Source organism: Cynoglossus semilaevis, chromosome 9, assembly GCF_000523025.1.
Source record: "Cynoglossus semilaevis isolate Cse_v1.0 chromosome 9, Cse_v1.0, whole genome shotgun sequence".
Classification (NCBI taxonomy): domain Eukaryota; kingdom Metazoa; phylum Chordata; class Actinopteri; order Pleuronectiformes; family Cynoglossidae; genus Cynoglossus; species Cynoglossus semilaevis.
In genome coordinates, this window is record NC_024315.1 from 13777495 (window position 1) to 13793872 (window position 16378).

Below are 16378 nucleotides of genomic sequence, written 5' to 3' on the forward strand. Positions count from 1 at the left end.
GAGAAACTTCTCCAACCAAAGCTAACATATTGGGTGTCAGGATATATTTGGCACCATTTTCCCTGTCCGTATCTAGAAATTGCTGGCATTAGTAGAATATCATTGTTGTGGCTGCAGAACTGTACAAACTGTCTGTATTCCTTATGTATAAAATGTCTCTCTACAAAAGCCTCCATGTGCATACTGTACATGTTAAGGTGTGTCCCACAAGGTTGTTGTAGTCACTTCATTATTTTTACTCTATAAATTGCAAAAATAAACAGTTTAATTCTTCTAAGAACACACTGATAAAAATGAATGTCTAACCTCTGTCTATGAAAATCTAAACCTACAGTATTCTCATCTGGGATATTCAGATTTTTTCCTTTTATTTTTACTTGTATTCAACCCACCATTAGTGCACCGCTGCCCCCTGGGGGGGTCTAACACTCAGGATCGGGATTAGAATTAGACTCAGATTAGAGGTAGGGTTAGGATTAAAATTAGACATTGTAATTTTTAAAACCCCAAACAACAAGTGACAGGTTGAATAAAAGCAGTTTTCGCTGACACCTCGGTTTTTTTTCCAGTCAGATCAGAGACGACGTCCACTTTTCTTCACAGCAGCACCTTCTGTGTGCAGCCTGTCACAAACTCCACTCACCTTGTTTGGTTGTCTTTGGAGTGCACAGCAGACATATGGCAGCTTCTCGCCCTTTACTAAAGGTGAAGCTGCTGCAGTTCAGGAGGAGAGTCCGCTGGGATTCGGTTTCCTGAAGGTGAACTGTGATGGGGTGGGGGGAGGGAAGTGAAGGGGGCTGTTGGTCTACATTTAAGTCTAGTGTGGAGAAATGCTCTCAGTAGAAATATAGAATTTGGACATCTGACTGCAACGTTTTCCCCAATAAAACAAAGAAACAATTACTACACATATTATATATACGCACAGAGTCTGACTGCTGCATTCAACCAGTTCAGTTACCATTAGTGTGGACTCTGTACAATAGAGTTTTATTTAAAACAGCCATGTGTATGTTAAGCTCAGGTCAGCCACACTTAGTTAGTGATCGATTATGAAGAAAAGGAAAGTGGGATTATTAATCCAAACACAATCATGAAGACTGAGAATGTTTATCTCTTACATTTAACTCCAATTAAGCGTTGACATTCCTTTGCTTTGGAGAAGTCGGTCCTTCCATCCCCACCCGCCCACTGCTCCACTGACTGCCAGTTAAGCCCAACTCCCATTGAAGCACCATTGAAGCACCATTGAAGCTGAGCTTCAACAGAGCTGAGTACACTCCACTGCTGCAGGCAGAGAAAAAGAGAAAGAAAAAACACACAAAAAGCTGAGTCATAGAACTGATCAGGTTTTAGTATTTAACAGCATTTTAGAAAAATATTTTCTAATATATAAATACAGAGTGGCGCTTTGGCCCAGAGGCAGTGTCTCTGTCATTGGTGTGGAACTCCAGGGTTCACCTCCTGGGCAAGTTCAAATCCCGGTTAGGGCAGTTAATACCTTCCAGTGGACTCACCACCTGCAGGAAAGTTTGGGGGGGGATTTGGGTGGTGACTGCTGCCCTGTGACCCGGGAATGGATAAGCGGATGAAAATGGATGGATGGATGGATATAAATATAAATCATTAAAAAAAGAAATTATTGATAATGTTTTCTATTCTAATTTATTCTATTTATATTGATAATGTTTTCTATTCTAATTTATGACCTTTTTTTTCATAAATCCTGTTTTCTTTGGCCAGAGCTGTTTTGCTACTCATTTTTTCATTACTTTTATTTTTTTACAAATGTTAACAGATTATTTTGCCAAGTTTAATCAGTTCGCTTAACATTTTGCTACTTTTTAATGTTTTAGATATTTTATTTAATCAGAAACTGGACTATAGTTGTGGTTACATTTGTAGTTATCTTCTAGATTCCTCTTACTTACAAACTTTCTTTCTGTGTCTACTTCTTTCCAGTTTCTCCAGAACAGACTCTCCTGTTGGATCTCCGTCCTGTCCTGAAGAAGCCCACTCACTGCCCCTCCCATCCTGCCGAGGAGACTACAACATCACACACACACTTCTAAACAAGTGTGTGTGGATGCTCAGGAGCAGGCAGTTCTGAGTCCTTACAAACAACCAGGACAGACGATAGAGTGTGTGCTTGTCTGTGTGTGTGTCATACTCTGGAGATCGTGTCTCTGTCTGGGGCAGGCGGCGTCACCTGGGTCATCAATGGAACGGTCCAATGATCCAAAGTTGAGGGGAGTTGACGAGGTGCTGTCCAGTGTCTCCCCGGTGATGGGCCACAGCTACAGTGCTGTCCAACAGCAGGGCTACTCTGCGTCCATCTCCTACGCTGTAAAGACAAGAAGGAACAGGTGAGCTGTCTGCAGCATCACACACTGATTAATATACAAGCAAAACTGAAAAAACTCCCGTCCCCGACTGTTAAATCTTTTGACAACAGGCATCTTAAGTGTACTGACCTAAGATACCCAGGGGAGGCATTAGTTTCAGCTGGTGACCATCCTTTTATTCTGCAGGCCTGCGGTGCATCAGCCTCAGCACTTAAGCATGGCAGCTGGAGAAGTGTGCAACCGTAGCCTGAGAATTGATTAGCACTTCCTTCACTGCTGCCACACCCACAGTGGGCTTCAAGAAACACACACACACACAAAAACAAACACTAGAGAATGTTTTTCATCATGGTTTCAGGTCTCCTGGAAGTTCTGAGTCTCCTTCCCCTCTTTCTTCTTCTTCTTTAATACATGGTATACATTTTAGTTTAGATTGTATCCAGTAATGTCTGGAAACACTGAGGTGACATTTCACCTTGGTATTAAATCCTGATGTATTTGAATGTCTAAGGTTGAGAGCAGTTTTCTTTCCTTCCTCTTGTATCTGGGTTGTTAATCTGTTACAGGAGATTTCTTTTATCACTGCAGTGAGTTTGTGAATGAAACTTTACTTATTTGTTACATCACTGCTGGATCCTGATCTGCAGCCCTTCTCAGGCAGGCAGCCCACTTTTCTCAATGTGCACACTCAGCCTTCATATATCACCTCCACTATGACAATATGCCAACGGCAAAATAAAGCATGTCCCATTTATGAATTGATAGACGCCGGTGAGCCTTCGGTGTGAAGGTGAACCTGGTCGCTGGTCGTGGCGTCCTACGGTGAGACCTACAGATGTGTGTTCAGATGGGACGAGGCAGCGGCATAAGTCACGCTGCTGATGAAAAGTGTGTCTGTCTGTGCCACAGTGTCACAACAGGAGGGGTGTAGGGCCACCAGGTGTCATCAGGTCACCTTTTGACTCACTAGGACAGTGATGAATTTCAGAGTATGTGTCATGTGTACCACAGGGGGCACCAGAGAACGTCAGAGGAGGCGTGAAATGTAGAAAACGAACGGTTGGTAAAAGTAATTTAAGATAATAACCATAACGAACAAACCCTGCAGTGACAGTAACAACCACAACGGAAAATATGTAATGTCTATAAGCAGCTCGTTTTTAAATAACCACCAGTGACATCAACTGTGATGACGACAGCACCTATGCCAGCAGCAACAGCCACATTGAAGGAAACAACCGTGGCAACACCAATAGCTGTAGTGTCTTCAACAACTGAATGGTCAACAACAACCTCAACAGATCCAAGAATAAAGTTTCTATTTTTATTATCATTGACTTTCAACACACTCATTTTACTGCAATGGCCTCCGTGCCTCCAACCTAGTGGGCACGATAACTGTTCACAGAGGCATAAAACAGAGAAATGATTGCACTTTAGTAAGACTTAGTTTAATCACTATAATTAATTATGGGTTGAAGTAGGACAGTGGTAGGACGTTGTTGCACGGAAAGGGTATCTGGTGTAGCTAGTGGTGTTGACACGTCACTGTGCGGACCTATACTGTCAACCCAAATTATAAACAATGTTTTAGAAATGTACATTTTCCATTTACTATTGTAAATATTACAGCTACATTATTAGTTAACAGCGTTGTTTAAAGACTGAGGAGTGGAGCTGCCGTGACCTCTGACCTCCCCTGCTTCTTTTCACAGCATTTTCCTGCCTACTGTGTACTTCAAAGAACCTCTGTAAACACCAAGGAAAATTAGAATTGATCAGTAAGCATTTCTCACATTAATATTCATAGTTTACCGTTGCAGTGACTGTGCAGCGGTCATATTCTTTATGTCAACACTTTTCTGCTTTGAACGTCAGCCTGAAATCTGGTCCTGCTCAACAGAACGTCTCCTCCTGCTGGTCGCCATCAGAGAAACTCTTTTCAATACATTTGTGCTTTGTTTTTTTCTTTTTCTTTTTTCAGTTTGTTTCTTCTCCTGTTTGAACAAAGGCTTGCTCGCGGCTGAAGTTTTTCTCTCCTGGGAGTTGACTGGGACATTTTTATCTCCTGTGTCTCTCCTCTCGGGAGAGGTTGTCATGCAGAGGACACCTGTCCCTGACAGTCTCAGCAGGTGAGTCACGCCTGTGACCTTGTTTCTTTGCTTCCGTCCTGCAGCCCACACTGAGATCCAGATATTGTTTAATTAAGAATCATCTGCTAACTTTACTAACAATCAAAACTGCTCAGGAAAACTAAAAGAATAAAATACAGAAAATACACTCAGTACAAGGAGATTGAAGGCCACCAGCAATCAATGCCCGCACGTTCTAAACACAGAGCACAGAAACAAATAGATCAGTGTAACGACACTAAAATGGTCCCCAAGAAAACGTAGCCACAACATATTTTCTGAGACTAATAATGTAATTAATCACCAGCACCCTCTGCAGTTGAGTGGGTGAACCACATACCAAGCAATATAAAATATAAAATAGGACTCGGAAGTAACGTCCAAAGGAACATTATCATCTACAATTTAGAAATATTCTAGATGGTTGCTATCGTGGTTTGCCCTTCCACATTAGCCATCTGATCCTTTATGTATACAGCAACATAATTCTGACCTCGAGCTGGACCTCGCCAATGCTTATGGTTCCATACCACACAAATTGGTTGAGGTGACTCTTTGCAGACACCATGTCCCCAATAAGATCAACAAGCCTTTCCAAGCATTTCCAGATGCGTGTCCTCCAGGTCCATTACAGGCTTGAGAAAGAAATGATTACCAGTTGCACCGTTTTGCCCTTGCCATGAACATGGTGGTGAAATCAGTGGAGGGGGAGTGTGGGGGGGGGCCTCTGACTAGGTCTGGAGTGCGGGGGGGGGGGGGGGGGGGGCTCTGACTAGGTCTGGAGTGTGGCAGCCACCGCTCAGAGCCTACATGACCTGACCGTGACAAAATCATTGGTCCCTGGTAGCAGGTAGATCTTACCAGGGATGAGACGCTCATCTCATGGGCAAGGATGAGGTTCAAACCAGCTCAAGGTCAAGGTCTCTAGTCTTGAAGAAGGGAAAGACAAGTTCCGTTTTAAGATTTCAGAGCCCACCATCCCAACACTGAGAAAAGCCAGTCAAAGGTTTGGGGAAACTCTTTAACTGGAGCTTGAGGGACACAGCTGCCATCAAGAGAACCTGTGGTGATCCAGGTGTTTGGCTTACCAAGGCTGACAAATTTGAGTTGCCCAGTCGCTTCAAGGCATGGATCTACCAGCATGCCGTTCTTCCCAGGGTTTTGTGGCCGCTGTGACTCTCCAGTTCCCCTTTAGTGGCCTATCTGAAGAGTTTGTGGTGACACAGACAAGAGAGGCCATGCAGTACAGATACTCCGGGGACCACAAGGTGGCAACCGCTGGCATCAAGGTCCACACGGGCAGGAAGTGGAGCACTGCCAGAGAGTTACAGGTGCCAGAGGCGCGGCTGAAACAGAGGACCCATGTTGAGACGGTGGCAAGAGGGCTATCAGGCCTGGGCTGCTTTCCAAGCTGTCAGGAGGGCACAGCAAAAGGAAAGAAGCATCAAAATCTCTTCCAGGAGGAAGTGTGCACAGGTGTGGAGGAGGTGAGAGCCAGTAAGATGGTGGGACTCAGACAGCAGGGAGCCTGGACAAGGTGGAAGAAGATGCAGCAGCGGAAGATCCCATGGCCAGATTTGGGGCACGCTAATGGTTACCACATCAGTTTCCTGGTTCAGGCTGTCTATGACACACTGACAAGCCCAGCAAACCTTCACACCTAGGGTGAGAGCGAGACACTTGCCTGCCCCGTGTGCTGGAAGAGGATCACTTCAACACCTCTTCAGCAGCTGTCCCAAATAACGTGATATTTACTTCACAAAGTCTTCAAAAAGAGACAGTAAATATATATATATATATACCTGTTGTCCATTTTTGTACAGTACTGTTCAAACACTACATATACTGTACTTCCACAGCCTTATGCAACTTCTATCCACTGTTACATTTTTCTCTCAGTCAGCAGCAAATGTTGTTTTCTGTTAATACGGTGACAGTCTCTTCAACCGTGGAAGATTTAAAAGCTTTAAGTATATGTGCATTTATTTACTTATGTGCCACCAGGGGCTGCGGCTGTATCTGAGGTGAATGTGAAACATGAATGGGAGCAGTTGGAATAGGATTACTGTTATTAAAATTGTTTAAGGATCAGGAATGAAAGCAGACAGTAGTGCTGACATGGAGCTAGAGGGCTATTTAAATCCCTGCATGTGTGTGTGTGTGTGTGTGTGTGTGTGTGCGCGCATACAGTTGTCAGACCTAATGAGTTCAGGAGAATTTCAGACTTCTTCAGCTGTCATTTCCAGGAGATGGCCAAGAGGAACAGCTCCCTGCCAAGAATAAGTTTTGTTCAAAAACCAGATGAGGACGATAGAGAGGCAAGAGGAAGAGGAGGGAGGAAACAAGGAGGAAGAGGAAACGCAGGAGGAGGAGGGGTGGAGTTGCGAAGCATCTGTGCTTTGGCAGCATTGGCCGTCTGAATGAGAGGGTTGGTCTTTTTCCAGCTCTGCTGTTCAGTTCTCTCCAACACTGACTGAACAGCGTCCGGACTCAGGATGGAGCAGGAGCAGGAGCAGGAGCAGGAGCAGGAGGAGGCGACAGGATGAGGAGAGAGTCAGAGGGTGAAGTGATGTGAAGGGTGGAGAGAAGAACACAGTCGGGTGTGATCAGATGTGTGACTGAGCGGCTGTTCCTCGATCCAACAGAGAAGTTTGAAGGAGATCCGCTCTCATGGCTGCTTCCACCACACAGGAGCCGGTGAAGGTACAAAAAACTTTCTTCACTCTGTTCGGACTTGAGAGAATTCCATTTTTACTCTGTTGGTAAAAATTTGGTGAAGGATTTCCATGACTCAGATAACTGACATCAACGCGTGGCTCCAGGCCCAGATCAAACACCGCAGTAGGTCTAATGTAGCTTTGAAGATCATTTTTATTTTGCTGAATTGAAATTAAATTTTTTAAAAATATTCAAAGCATCTAGGAACTATTGACATCCCCATTGACGACGTTTGAGGTTCCCAATATAATCTGTTAATTCCATCAGAATTGTTGTTTGATTTGACAAAAATTATTCCTGAGGTCCTGATTTTTTTTTTAAACTTCTCACTTAACTGTCAAAGACAAAAATGAACATAAATTGCTGCCCAAAATTAGCCAAAATTTTAAGATTAAACTCGTTTTATTTTCAGTTCTCGTGTTTTAGAGGCAGAGCCAAATTATTTTATTTTATTATTTAAAATAATCAAGTAGATACATTCAAATGAAGGTCATATAAGACCTCTACTCTGAGCTGAGATATTATCACCACTGCTACTGTGATCTCTGCAGGGCCACAGAGTGGTGACTGCGTTTGCTTTCTACCACAAAGTTTTTTTGTATGGAGTTCTCCTGTGTATGTGGTGTTCCTCCCATAACAAAATATGTTGTTGAAATACGTTGTTGTCAATGTGAGAGTTAATGGTTGCTCGTCTGTGTGTGTGTGAGACGCTGGTGTATTTTCTGCCTTCGTCTAACAACTGCTGGGATTTGCTCCGCCCGTCCTCCTCGACCCTGAAACGTATTAAACTGTAGAAGGACGAGGATTAATTAATCTCAATAAAAAACGGTGTTTTGTTTTGAGGTAAAAGAATCATGTTATCGCTGGCATCACCCTCTGCCTCACCCTGTCAGCACTGGTGAGTCTTCAGCTCCTCAACGCCTCACATCCTCTAGTCCAGCACAGTTCTTGGTTCTGCTAAATGTAATGAAGAACTCACTGCTCTCTGTGGACGTGGAGCTGGCATCATTCCTTCAGCCTCATTGACTGAGACAGACAGTGGTGAGAGGAGCAAAGCGGGGGGCGGGGGGTGTCTCCAGACCTCCTCCCGTTCTAACTACCGCAGTCAATAAAATAAAGATTTCCTCTGTCTTTAAAATTTCACCTTTTCATTAAGGCTGTAGCCGGGAGTGGTGGCCCTGAGACCAAGAACCCTGCTGCTGCTGTTGCTGCTGTGTTGACAAACTTTTCCATCAGGCGCTGTTTGTTTGACTGATCAGACATAAAGCTGAGGAGATTATGGGATGTGACGGTGAACAGCGACAAAGCCTCAGCCAAGCAGAATGGATGATGTGGAGGAGGAGAAGCTGCAGTCGTAGGCAAAACAGAAAAGCACAACTGCACTTTTAAAAACAGTGAAAACCAGGGCTCTTGGGACTGATTGGAACTGGGACTGATCATGAAACACAGTGTTAATCAACCCGCAGGAATCAAGGAAAGACAAAGATCTGTCTGGGTCTGTTATTTTAGTTTTTACTGCCATCTGCTGCCACCTATTGGAAGTGTTTGATTATTTTGGCTATCACTGAAACAAGAAAAAATAATTTGGAGAAAATAAATAATTTGTGTTCATAATGAGTGAGTGAATTTTGATAATTTTCCATGGGAAAACCTGATAATCAGTCAATCAATACTGGTCCTGTTTTAAAAATTCTAGTTGTTGGTTTTTTTTCATTATTATCATGTTCAACTTCATGCTGAGGAATAAAATTTATATCCAAATAACAGGACCTAAAGTGAACTTCTGCAACCACCACTGATGTACACACAAATATACAGCACCATCTAATATTTCTTCCCTGATATACTGTATATATAAACAGAATGCAGCACTGGCAGCGTCTCCACACTCTGAGGTCATAAAATGCACTCAGCTGGGATTTACTTTAAAACAAAGTCGACTGCACACAGAAGAGCAGAAACCATGACACTGTCCAATATTCCCGAGTCTGTGTTTGACAGTGTATCAGTTTGCCTTCAGCTGGGGAGCGTTCCACTTGGCTTGTCATCTGCTCCGGGGCTAAAAGAAGCTGTTGCGACTTTTTTGCTGTAATTATTGTTGTTGTTTTCTTGGCTCAGTGTCTCAGCAGCAGATGTCAGCTTAGATGTTCTCTCTCTGCTGAAGACCATGCAGCTGTTGTTGTATTGATCATGAATCGGATCTCCAATCAGTGATATTGACCCAGAACATTGACACTTTAAGAAGAAATCATTGAAAACCTGCCAACTAATGACAGTGGCTTTTTTTCAGTCGCCTGCAGTGAGATCAGTCGAAGAGATGATCGTAAGAATACCTACCTGAGGATTACAGATTTGCAGATGGTTAATGGATCATCTTGACTGACTGACCAGAGGTGTGAATGTCAGTGTGAGTGGTTGTTAATCTGGACTGGAGGAGTTCAAACCAGCTCCAGATCCTACGTCACCACTGTTTTCTGGGTGAAGACTTGTATAAACCAGTCAGTGTGTGTGTGTGTGTGTGTGTGTGTGTGTGTTTATGTTTGCACAGACCCAACAGAAGTGTGTTGCCATCTTTGCTCTCCTCTGCTGCTTTGCCGTGCTGCTGGTTCTGATCTTCTCGTCGGTGGATATCTGGTGGGACGATGAGGATGGAATCACAGAGGAGAACTGCAGCAGGAACTGTCGGTGAGAAGTCCCTGAAGATAAAAAGAAAATACATCAGGAAGGTTTATCTGAAAAAAGCACGTCTATCTTCACATTCTATTATTACAAATGTCTTTACTAACAATTTTTTCCACTTAGAATTTGATCATTTTCTACCACAAAAACAACGGTTTTAACTTACTTACTTCTGTCATGCTTTAGTCCCACTCAACAGGAAGATACTTCACTAACCGACAGGATGTTCTCCTGAAGAAGACCACAAATTAGAGACTGAGAAGATAAAAATGTTCAAGAAAATATACCAGTGTTACCCTCTGACAGCAGCTAAGCTGCTTCTTCTTAAATAGTCTATTTTCCTCTTTCAGCATCATGCTGGTGGAGAATGTTCCAGAAGATCTCTACCTCCCTGTGGAGTTCAGAGGTCACCTCTCTCTCTCGGTGGGCATCCGCACTCTCTTGAACCAGGCAAAGCAGTCAGTGGAAGTGGTGTCACCAGTGTGGAACCTGAAAGCACAGGATGTGGAAAACGTACCGAGCCGTGACAAAGAGGTAAACAGTCGGACGTACAGTACAGTAGTCAGATAGTTATACACAGTCAGACACAGTCGGACTATAGTCAGGAGGAAAGTGTTCACAGAACACAAACTTATGTCCATTCCCCTGGTGTGCATTCAAAGGTAAAGCAATCATTTCCAAAAGAGTCTGCATGTCTTTGGTTAATTAGGTTTGTCCGGCTGAGATGTAAGTGCTGACCTTTGATGATAAATGTAGAAACATCTGGGCTCAGACGTCGTTGGACAGGACTTGAGCAAATCTCTGTCCTCCTCAGGGTCGGCTTTTGTTCCAGCAGCTTCTCAGCCTGAAGTCTCGTGGGGTTAAATTGAAGATTGCCAGCAGCCTGACTAACTCTGCTGAGCTGAAGACCTTGGCAGCAGACAGTGAGTCCCTGCCACTATTTTCTTTCAAATTAAAAGCAATGTCGAAGTCAGAGTCTCAAGGCTGAACAGAGAGCTTCATTCTCCAATGTTGATCAATAGAAGACAGCTTTAGCAACAGCAGCATTTCTAGCAGTTACTGTTCCTGCCTTACAACAAGAAGGTCAACCGTTGAAGCCTATTCAAGTTCTAACTGCTGGGCTTTTGTGTGAGGTTCTGAATGAGCTCTCCTTGGTGTTTCTCCAGCTTCCACCCACAGTCCAAAAACATGCAGGATTAGGTTATGTATAGTTGTTTTCTCTAAATTGACCACAGGTCAATGTTTCTTGTCTATATGTGACACTGTGCTGAATAAATTGTGAGTAATCGCAATTAATCCACACATAAGTAATGTCAGCTGTTTAGGACTGCAGTGGAAAAGAAAGGGTTTTTTTGCAATTTATTCACACATTTCAGAATCTTAAAAAGGTGTTTGACTTTTTTAAGATTCTTTGGACTGTCTTTTCACCACTGTCTGTTTTTGTTGCACACTTTCCACAGGTGCAGAGGTTCATTTTGTTAACATGACAGCTCTTACCAGAGGACGACTCCAGTCTTCCTTCATGGTCGTGGACCGCAGGCATTTCTACATGGGGAGTGCAGACATGGACTGGAGATCATTCTCCAAGGTAACCACAGAAAACCTGAAATAAAATTATATTAAATGTTATGTTTCATTCTTTGACATTCATTTAGAAAAGAAACAAACAAACACTGATTTCTATCAGTTAACATTGAATTATTGTTACATAAAGAATTATTCTAGTCTCAGTTTTGCCAATAAGTACACATCTGGATCAACTAGAATTTTTAACCTTGTCATTGTCTCCAAAGATCTATTTTGGATTTGTATAATAATTGTAAAACTATAATATTTTAAGTAAATATAATATCATAATTGACTGACTGAGGCAGAGGATAATGCTATCTTTGTTTGGTGTAAATGCTGTGAAGTCCATCGTGACAAAAAAAAGTCATTTTGGCAACAATACCGCGCCCCCTCTGTTTACTAAAAATAGAGCTCGATTCTCTTTTGTGCCTGAGGCTATTAAAAGAACTAACAGTCTCTGATCAAAGTCTGTTCAGGTGGTCTGTCCAAGTAAGGACTGAGGCTAACGTTCCTAACACCTGGTAACTGAAGTGTCATTCTTACTGATGATGAGTGTAACTGAAACGTGTTTTGTTAATTTTGGTTAAGTTTACATGCAATAAACCTCTGAAGTGAAATACCAACTACCAAGTACATTTTGTTTTCAAACGTATTTTCAAAAGTACACAACATGTACACTTCTCTGTACAGTTTGTATATTTATATATTATTATTATTATGCTTTACTACTACATTGCCGTCTGAAATAATAAACAATTTTAATCCTAAGAAATCATCATTTTCAGATTTTTTCACAGCTCAGAGTCTTCATACCTCTTACTAACACCTCCTCTTCCTCTTTGCTCCTCTGTGTGAAATCTCTTTCTACAATATGACCCCCGCAGAGGAAGGAGCTGGGGGTGCTGGTGTACAACTGCAGCTGCCTGGCTCTGGACCTCCATCGAGTCTTTTCGTTCTACTGGCAGCTCCATGACAGGGACTACATCCCCTCCATCTGGTCAAAGAGGGTATCTGCACTGTACGGGAGGCATGAGGCCCTGGAGCTGCAGCTCAACACAACCTCGGCCACTGCTTATGTTTCTGTGAGGATCAGCCTTTAATGATGTCACACTGTCAGACGGCCAGTTCGATAATTCAGTTTTACAGTTTGTTTATCCATTCATTCAGTCAGTCCCAGCTAAGATTGAATGAAATATGTACAGTATTTGCACTTGCTCAGGTTTTTGGGACATCATTTTTCCCCAACTATTTCAGGTCTCTTTTTTTATATCTAAATTAATTTTTAGCAACATTGGTAAGCATTTCCCTGGCTAACTTTTAGTGTTTAACTTTTTATGTATGTAAACATCTGCTTAATTATCTTTTGTGCAAACTTGTAACAAAATGTTACATTTTTGGGCAAGGTTTTAAAATTTCTTGGATATAAACTTAGTAAAGTATACCAGATAGAGCTTTACTGTCCTCATATGAAGCCAATGTTAAGTTATTTTTGGCTAAGAAAGGGTTGTGTTTTGGTTGATTTGGTTCATTTTTATACAGCTATACATTTCTCTGCAGACCTCACCTGATGTCTTCTGCCCGAAAGATCGCACCAGAGACATAGAAGCCATCCACCAAGTCATCCAGAGTGCTCAGTCCTTCGTCTTCATATCTGTGACTGACTATCTTCCTCTGGTGAACAGAAGCTTCAGAGGAACAACAGTCACGAGGTACGGAGGTGCTGCTCCTCTACACTCATGACCGAAACTCTTATCTTTCAAATGAACCCTTCAACAGGTACTGGTCGCTGATCGATGATGTCATCAGAGAGGCTGTGGTCCTAAGACGGGTTCGGGTCCGCCTGCTGGTCAGCTTCTGGACAAAGACTCACCCTCTCACCTTCAACTTCCTCACCTCACTGAAGTCTCTGTGCTTGTACCTGCACAACTGCTCCCTGGAGGTGGTATGTGACTTTTAGTTGTGATCCTTTGACACACACAGGCACAGGCACAAACACACACACACTGATTCAGTGCCACTGTTGTTGTTTTGTGCAGAAGTTCTTTAGACTCAGAGAACAGAAGAGTGGAGTTCAACTGGGACTCAACCACAACAAGTACATAGTGACTGACAGTGCTTTCTATATCGGTAGGTGACGATCTGCAGTTTACACTGGTTTTTATTAATTTATAATTGTTTTTAATTGGAAGTAAATGAAAACAAATTAGTTAAGGATAAGCACAAATGAAGTCTGACTTCTGTGGTTACAGAGATGAAAAAAAAAATACTAATCATTATTTTCTGTATTATAAAAATTATAATTATTATTAGCAGTAGTAGATTATGGTCTTTTTGAATTCATATATAATACTTATATAGTATTTAGTTACATATATATATATATATATATATAGAGAGAGAGAGAGAGAGAGAGAAACGCCATTTTATCATTTAATAATAAATGTGACATCTGTCAACATTTTGTATTGAAAATGTAACAAACCATCATGTCAGTACATGTACTGATGTCATGTACTGAGGTACATTAATGTACTGTTACACTCCCACTATGTAAAAAGAGAAAATAATTGTCTACCTTTCAGTAACACCTGTCTGTCTTCTGACCTCAGGCAGCCACGACTGGGTTGGCAGTGACTTTGCCTTAAATGCAGGCGTCGGTCTGGTGGTGATGATGAGAAACAGCCTGGCAGATGGAGGAGCGACCATCCTGGAGCAGATGAAGGGTGCATTTCAGAGAGACTGGACGTCACATTACGCCAAGAGTCTTCTAGGAAGTAAAGAGGAACAGAGGAAATCCAGGAACTGGAAACAAGAAGATGTTCTATGAAGACCAGAGTCTGTGGAACAGCAGTTCACTTGATAGACACAGAATGTTTTATAAAGAAGAAAAAACACCTTTAGGGCAAGAGAACTGTATGACAACTATATTTTAAAATATATATCCATGTATATATAATATAAACATGTACCTCATAAACTGAATGACTGTTAACCTTTGATTTGTCAAACACTGATGGGGACAATATCATGTTTTGCCCTTTTAAAATGTGTTTGCTCATTTTTCTTCCCTATTTGTTTCTTGTTTCCTTTTTTTTTTGCTTTGTCTTCTGTCCATTTAGCATCTTTTTCCATTCTTGTTCTTGTTCTTCTCTACCCTGTAAGTAATTACTTTACACCTTCTGTTAGTTGTTCCCTAGTCTTTTTTGCACCTTTTCTTCATTTCTGGGCGTTTTGTTTTTGCATTTTATTTGGATCTCTCACTGCATGTTCTGCAGGAAATGCAAAACATATTTCTACAGAGAAACTGAGAAAGACCTGACAGATTGAGGTTGATATTTACTAACTATTGATTTGACTTTTTTTTTTCATAGAGAGAAAACAACTTACTGTGTATGAGGGAAACTCCACTGTTACACCTGTTGTGATATAATGCTGTATGTTTGATTAGTGCATGATGAAAACCTGTTGCATGGAGGTGCAATAAAGACAAAGTACTAACTTCACTCTCAGTTATGAAACTAGTATGTTCTGCACGGGACATGTACAGAAATATTTAATCAAACTCCATCAGTGTCATTAGAGCAAGACACTCTGTTTTCACTGTATCTAATAAACAGTTTTGCTTTTTTAAAAGTTTGGTTTAGACAGCGTATGTAAAGTGTGTGGCTCTGCGTTTGGATTATTTATTATCAATAATTATTATCTGAGCCTTTTTATGTACTTTTGGTCCTTAACCACAGCAAAATATGCATACATGTGGATTCTGGAATTTTCAAATGAGGAAGAAGAATTAAGTTCATTTTAAAATATGTTTAACATTTCATTTAACCTTTTCCTGTGGCTGCTGGGATTGCTACAAATCACTGTAAAATGGTACAAAACAACACATCATCAGCCCTGGACATTATGGTCGGGGGTCGCTGCCTGGCTGAATTTAACTATAGTATGACTCCCCCTGCTGGTCACCTTCACTCTCCCTGCTAACTTCCTCCTTAGTGAAAATATTAGAGATATCTTTATCTTTTCATTGAAAACGTGTCCACAAACACCAGTGTTCCTGTACCAACACCACAGAGGCAGCCATGATATGATACTCTGTTGCTGACTCAATTAATGTCGTAATGGGGGAAACACACAACGGATGCTAACGTTCGTGAAACAGTGGAGATGTTTACGTTTATCCAGATGGAGAGCTAACTAGACTAAAGTAAAACACACCTACAGTGTTGTTTAAGATCATTTTCCCAGAAACCAAATGGAACCAAAGTTGGCAGAAAAAAAGTTGACAAGAAATTATCTGTTCTTACCTTAATTCGGTGCACCTATGATAATCACTTGGCAAAAAAGTCCGTGACTAGTGAAGTTTCTCGCCTTCAACAGCGAGCCGCAGAGCCACTTCCTTTGTTTTTTCCAAAATAAAAGATTTAATGAGTTCTAAACAAATATTTCAGCTTCGACATGGAGCGTCGGTAAAGATCATTAGAATGAGTTCTAAACAAATATTTCAGCTTTGCTTCCGCTTCGACATGGAGCGTTGGTAAAGATCATTAACCAATTATTGACACGAGCTTCAAATATTGGAAAGAAAGAAACAAAAATATAAAAAAAATAGACAGAAAAAAAAGAAAAATAGACAGAAAGAAAGAAAGAAAGAAAGAAAGAAAGAAAGAAAAAGAAAGAAAGAAAGAAAGAAAGAAAGATAGACAGAAAAGAATGCGACGCAATTACAACACAGGATGGCGCTGCAATTCCATCTTTAGCCTTTTAGAACATTTAGCAGACTCTTTTATCCAAAGATCAGCATCATTCTATTTATTATTCTAAATAATAATAATAACAATTACTATTATTATTATTGTTATTATTATTATTATTATTATTATTATTATTATTATTATAAAATAACTTTTTTTATTTATCCCTGCTCACGTCAGC

The 16378-nt window shown here is 41.4% G+C and overlaps 1 protein-coding gene and 2 long non-coding RNA genes across 3 annotated transcripts; 1 reads left to right on the top strand and 2 right to left on the bottom strand.

Moving 5' to 3' along the window:
* Positions 1 to 2256: 2256 nt before the first annotated feature.
* LOC107989077 (uncharacterized) lies at positions 2257 to 12401 on the bottom strand. The gene is made up of 6 exons (XR_001760619.2): positions 12257 to 12401; positions 11372 to 11477; positions 10262 to 10363; positions 10045 to 10105; positions 9746 to 9891; positions 2257 to 2344 (listed from the first exon to the last, which is right to left on the bottom strand). It is a non-coding gene; the product is annotated as an uncharacterized LOC107989077 (long non-coding RNA).
* On the top strand, positions 6574 to 15754 carry LOC103384032 (phospholipase D family, member 5). The gene is made up of 10 exons (XM_008317397.3): positions 6574 to 7180; positions 9744 to 9880; positions 10225 to 10408; positions 10689 to 10797; positions 11335 to 11462; positions 12328 to 12525; positions 13001 to 13152; positions 13220 to 13385; positions 13480 to 13570; positions 14053 to 15754. The coding sequence occupies exons 1-10, from the start codon at positions 7148 to 7150 to the stop codon at positions 14268 to 14270; spliced, it is 1416 nt and encodes a 471-aa protein (XP_008315619.2). The 5' UTR covers positions 6574 to 7147; the 3' UTR covers positions 14271 to 15754.
* On the bottom strand, positions 13331 to 15833 carry LOC112487539 (uncharacterized). The gene is made up of 3 exons (XR_003050705.1): positions 15751 to 15833; positions 14019 to 14245; positions 13331 to 13408 (listed from the first exon to the last, which is right to left on the bottom strand). It is a non-coding gene; the product is annotated as an uncharacterized LOC112487539 (long non-coding RNA).
* Positions 15834 to 16378: the final 545 nt, after the last annotated feature.